The sequence below is a fragment of the Fusarium verticillioides genome, chromosome 6 (assembly GCF_000149555.1).
Source record: "Fusarium verticillioides 7600 chromosome 6, whole genome shotgun sequence".
Lineage (NCBI taxonomy): Eukaryota > Fungi > Ascomycota > Sordariomycetes > Hypocreales > Nectriaceae > Fusarium > Fusarium verticillioides.
The window spans coordinates 1,035,449-1,041,448 of NC_031680.1; the positions used below are offsets into that span (position 1 = coordinate 1,035,449).

At 45.1% G+C, this 6,000-nt stretch overlaps 2 protein-coding genes across 2 annotated transcripts; both read left to right on the forward strand.

Moving 5' to 3' along the window:
* Positions 1 to 1,311: 1,311 nt before the first annotated feature.
* FVEG_02463 (hypothetical protein) lies at positions 1,312 to 2,748 on the forward strand (the record flags this gene model as incomplete). The annotated part of the gene is made up of 1 exon (XM_018889730.1): positions 1,312 to 2,748. The coding sequence occupies one exon, from the start codon at positions 1,312 to 1,314 to the stop codon at positions 2,746 to 2,748; it is 1,437 nt and encodes a 478-aa protein (XP_018745936.1).
* A 2,330-nt stretch (positions 2,749 to 5,078) lies between these two features.
* FVEG_02462 (hypothetical protein) lies at positions 5,079 to 5,343 on the forward strand (the record flags this gene model as incomplete). Its single annotated transcript, XM_018889729.1, has 2 exons — positions 5,079 to 5,211; positions 5,273 to 5,343. The coding sequence occupies 2 exons, from the start codon at positions 5,079 to 5,081 to the stop codon at positions 5,341 to 5,343; spliced, it is 204 nt and encodes a 67-aa protein (XP_018745935.1).
* Positions 5,344 to 6,000: the final 657 nt, after the last annotated feature.

A 6,000-nucleotide genomic window follows, 5' to 3' on the forward strand; every position in this document is an offset into this window, starting at 1 on the left:
AATACCTAACTAAGAAAAGAGAAGCCTTGGTTATATTTTAGGAGGAGGTAAGCCTTATTCTACTAGTGCGCTTCGCCATGCCACCGCTCGTGATTCACTGTTGACTTTATGTGATCACATTGAGGTAATAAGTCAAGTTTCTAAATTCGGTGAATCATAGCTCTAATACCAACTCTGCGATATAATGCTCCAAAGATCATAGAGAGGGCTCCTCAGCCTCTAAGAGGTTGAATGCTGATATGGGAGAAGAATTCCATAGATGTATTGTTGTTGGTTTCTGTCCGGATTTATAGAATCGAGGTCACAGTAACGAAACTCACATTCAGCGTCTGGAGCAGCTGACTGACAATTTACTTACCTCAAGAGATGCATTCATTAAAAAAGAAATAAATAGAATGTATCCGTGTTGAGAAGGCTTCTGTGAAGATGGGGAGAAAGTACCTCTATATTTTCTAGAGAGTCACTGGCCTGGGCTCCATCTGAGTCACAGCCTTACTATCTCTACCGTAACGATTGACCTACTCTAAGAAATTACGATATAGGCCAATTAACTGAGTGAAGTATCATTGGGCGTGATTCCATTACGTAGTTACCGTAAACCTCATTATCTTAACTCTGTGTGTTTCAATACTGCATTTTAGGTTTGCTACTTCCCGGCTCTTGTCAAAGAAAGACGAACAATCAATGCTTTCCCCATATTCATAGAAACAGAGATCGCACTTCATTCTTCTGGAAGCTTGTGATTGCAATTGTTACGCATGTTTCCTCCTTTCTGGTACGGAGACCTGCATTGGAACAGCATTTTTATGCCTGGCTCTCTTTGAAGGTTGCTATATTCAATAAAACTGCTCCAATGCAGTGCTACGTAGAGCTCGTCAGAGTCTGCAATTGTCGGCTGCTTGCATATCCCTTTATGAGGCTGTCGGCTGTTGGTTCAAAACACCATTCAACTTATCCGCCCTTTACCAAGGCTAACTGCAAACTCTCAGAGGCAAACATTCGTTCAGGGTCTGTGCTGGTGAATGTGACTCGAGTCCATCCGTGTTCGAGCTAAAGATGTTGAACAAAGAAAATGTTCGAAATATCACATGTGTCGACCAATGAACAGTTGTTGTTTGTTTGTTCCAGGTCGGCACATGGTGTGAAGAGATTCAATGGCCTTTGATCTATAAATACCTAACTCCACGGCCCAAGATTCAAGACTCAATACCAACAACAACAACCAGCTTCAACTCAATGGGCTCTAGTGATCCAACACTTACATTGTCAAACAACAATACTGCAAATCTCAACTCCATCCACTTCGCCAATATGTCGACCGCACAGGATTACTACTCGGGTGAGTGGACGGACACTGATTCGGAAATCAACTCAGATGACCTCATGGAAATCGACTCAGATGACGACTCAGATGCTGGTTCAGATAATGGCACAGCGGATGGCTCAGAATACGACTCTGACGATGATTCTGACGACGACTCTGACGACGGCTCAGAGCTTGATCGTGATGTTTTTGGTCCTCTTGTTGACATTAGCGAGGAGTCCATCATCGCTCTAGCCACTAGAGTCGCCAAAGATGTGCTTCATGTTCTTCCAGGAAAGGCAGAGCTTCTTAACACAGTTTCCGGGTCTTACAACATCGTCCACATTGTGCAGATTGAAACCGTCAAGCTGGTTATTCGAATCCCCGCTACAGGTTGGGGTGACGGAATGACAAAGGCTGCAGAAGACGCCCTTTCATCGCAAGTCGCAACAATGCGTTTCATCAAAGAACAGACCGGAGCGCCTGTTCCCGAAGTGTACACCTGGGACCCAACCACCAACAACGAGATTAATGCACCTTTCATCTGCATGAGCTTTGTTACCGGAGAGACCGTGTCCAGTGTTTGGTTCAAAAACTCAATGGATGATGAGGCGCGAGAGGAGCTTCGTCTTAACATTCTGACCAGCATCGCAGCCATCATGGCCAAATTCTCTTCCATGACTTTCGACAAAATGGGCTCCCTGATGCAGGCAGAAGACGGCTCTTTCTTTCTCGGCCCAATGTTTGAGTGGACTGAAAATGAAGATGACAGTGTGCATGCTAAAGCTACGCGCACCTATTTCTCAATGGATGAGCTTTTCGCATGCAACATAGAGTCCGGGTCTACGGGCAATGTGTGGGATCGCGCAGAGGACAAGTTACTTAAAGTGTTCCTGGAAAACTCGCCACTTCTTCATTATCATTCTCGATTTGTTCTCTGCCCCCCTGACTTTGACTCCCAGAATGTTCTTGTGGACGAGAAAGGGAACGTGACAGGGTTGATTGACTGGGACCATTGCCAGACAATGCCACCTCACCTCGGGTTCGCCGCTTATCCAGGATGGCTCACCAGGGACTGGGATCCTTTGATGTATGGCTGGCCCTATTACCAAAAGACTGAGGATTCGCCAGAAACCCTTCAACGATATCGGGAACATTACAACAAGGAGATGTGCAAAGCTTTGTCTGGGCAAGAAGACTGTGGTGTGACGGAAGACAGCCATATTGCTGAAGCCATTGCCATTGCAGCATTCAACTCTATGAATAGACTGGAAATCTGTTGCAAGTTTGTCCAAGTCGCTCTAGGTGTGGACAAAGAAGACTCTATCAGGGTTGTTTTGGATATTGGGGATGGTGACTATGACAAAGGAAAGTGGAATGAGTTGGAAGACAAGCTGAAAGCTTTGGTCTGCCCCTCAACCACACCCTCACGGCAAGTTGAATGAAGTTCAGGTAGGAAACAAAGAGGCCTAGAGAATTGATTTATGCTCGTTTCTGTATAAGTATGTCTCGAGAAGACTCGAACAGATAGTTCTAATCAAAAATCACATCGCAAACATTTGAATCATTATTTCCACGAACACAACTACTCAAACACAATCATATAACTAATCATTAAACTTCCATCATGGGATGCAAAACGAGAGAAGGAAAGCATCATTGGTAAGTAACGCCTCGAATAAATGACTGCAGAAGTTAACAAGGCAGCCCCGTGTGCAATGAAAGTGCCAAAACACGATGTGTGAAGAAACAGCATCTCGCCATCTGTGGTGGATGCCATAGGCCTTTTTCATTGAAGCACAACCGTCGGTGCCCCTTTTGCCTGGGAAGGGATATCAAAGTGGAAAAGAGACACGCGAGGGAGGATGCTATCCAGGAAGAAGAAGAAGAGGAGTGATGTACAGCGTTTTGTATATGAGAGAAGGGGAGGAAGAGAAGGGAAGTTATAGAGATAGATAAGGGAATGATGTGCAATTTATGGTATCTGGGTATAGAGTGGCTCGGTGTGACTACTGGTAGTCCACACTGAGCAGGGTTGCTAGAGCGAGTATGTGTCTTGCCTTTTTTATGGATATTAGACCTGTCATTGTTTTGATATAGGATTGTTTATGTTAAGGAGTTGTTGTAAACACCTGGAATTCATCGAGGCTTTAAGACGTCCTAGATCTAAGTTCTATTGCTGTCAACTGGCTCAACTAGCTGTACCCAGTAACACTTCAGTTAATACCAAAGCACCGACTTGCTGTGCTCGAATGGATGACTGGTGCTAATGAGCTGGCGATTGGCTTTGGTTCTCTGTCTACCTAGCTTGAAACCCTCTGGGGCAGTGGACTTGACTGTCACTCTAGTCCGAGACCCGCGTAGTATTTCTTACATATAGCTTTTGAATAGCAACCTGAGTCTTTGAGATTAAGGAAGCGAGGTTTCAGCATACAAAAAGTCATAAGGGAACAGAAAGCAACTAGAGACACCTGCTGATCGGGCAGTTACTGAAGCTTGGTTCGAGTAAAAGGAGCTCCTTTTCCAGATATGAAAGTGAGGGTCGAGCGACTAGTAACTGACGAGAATGTCTTCTAGAGTTAGTACTTTGCGAGGATGGATGAGGTCAGACACTTAAATTGTCTCTACCTTTTGGAGGATAAGCATGATTTCCTTGTAGGGCAAAGTAAGTTGTCAATGGTGGTTCTCTTTCTCAGAGGCACCGTTTGCTTTGGTACTGGAAGAGCATGAATATGTCTGAGAAGCCATAAACAACATGTGACGTATGTAACATCACAAGTTGATAGCTGTAGCACATACCTTTGCGCGAGAGAGGCGGTGAGCAGGCTACTTGACAAACCGTACGGCATGCTTTGGTCCCTTAGAAAGAAACAAAAACTCGGGAGCTTTCCAGGATAAGCCTCATTAATTAACAAATAAAAAACAAATAGCCCAATAAGTGAGAAAATACTGTTATTGGTTAATACACGTTAGTCTGATATCAGAAGTGGTTTGTTTAGGTCTTACTGTCCCTGATCTTAGCCTTGCACTCCCGGGATAAGGTCTTACTACACGTGGGAATAATTCCAAGTTCTTCGCAACGAGAGTCAATTGGGTCAGCATTTATGCAAAGTTGTGTGCTTAACCGGCGTATAGATCTCGACTTGGTACCGTGGAGCGTTGCAGTACAGACCCCGCTGAACTTGGCCTCTGGTCTTTGATTGCATGAAAGACAAGAGACAGAATTCATGACGAATACTGAACTAGATATAATTCAGTACCTCTACTTGGGAGATACAGGTCCTCTGTGTAAAATTGTCTGGCTCTCTTGCCATGCTCCACAGAATTAGCGTTTATATGAGACCCGGTAACAAAATGAAGTTAGAACACGATTAGGTTAATTAGCTCACGATAAGCGAAAAAGTATTTATAACTACCTGAACTTGAATGGCTTAGAGAGTATTTAGTATTTCCATGTACCTGGACATTGTTTGCGTGTCGCTAAACGGTCACAGGTGCGCTTCAAAGAGCGTCAGCCGTCCAATATCTACTACTTCATACTGACATGGGGTGAGACCTTATTAGCTAATATGCTGGTTGTCTCCCAGCCATTTATGACTTGCCTCGAGCATGAATGTCTTTACCCAAGTTCGACTTAACAATAGCCACCCATCTTCACTTACGACACAGCAAGGACGATATTTGCCGTTGGAAATAAGCTCTTGGCTCTCCAAACTTTGATCTATCGCTTGCGCATCTATCTTTTCGAACATGCTTCAGGTAATCGCCAAGAGTTATGAAATTCACAAAAGCTTCTTTCTCTGGGGTTACAAGAGGCTTTTGGGAGCTGCTATTCTCGTTGTTGTTAATTCTGCTCCCTCACTCTTCGACAACTCGAAACCCCGCTGCGATAAAATCACTCATCACATGTAAGTCTCGCTTAGGAAGAGGAGGAGCAGGGAAAGTATCCAGGACTAATGCAGCTTCTAGTACAAATATGCCTCCGTTTTTGTGTAATGAGATCTGGGACCTTGTCTTCTCCAACTTCGAGGATACCATAGATGTCGAAGACGGGTCAGATCATGGCCTCTATCCGTCCCCCAAAGACACTGATATTCCAACTCTTAAATCACTGTGTCTTGTCAGCCATCAATTCTACAGATTGGCCAGGCGAAATCTGTATCATACCATATCGGGCGGAAAGCTATACGGGCAACAGAATAATACAAGGATGTGTTTACTCGCCCGTACGCTTCTCTTAAACCCGGAGCTCAGGTCGGAAATCCGTGCAATCGACCTGAGTTCCTCAGCAGACTGGAAAACTTCCTTGGTCAACAGTGACTTTTGGCCACCAAGCATTGAACGGGTTGAACCTACTCAACTCCGAGACTTGCTGAGGGAAGACATAGAAAAATCCTCTGCCACTGGAGCTGGGACATGTTTTCTTCTGGCCCTCATGCCGAAGCTCCGGATGGTCGTATTGTCAGACCCCCAGACACATTCCAAGGCACTGACCTGGATCTTAGGGGGAGAGATGAGGACTCCCCAGCCTGGCACAGCAGATCGACCAGAACTAGTTGCGAACTTCCTCGGTCAGCTGGAAGAAATACACTGGTCGCCATTACGGACCAGACTAGAAGACTCGGGCACTTGTAGCACGCAATATTTGCTACTCCTTCCTAGCATCAAGCGACTCTTCCTGACACCTTTGCACCCAC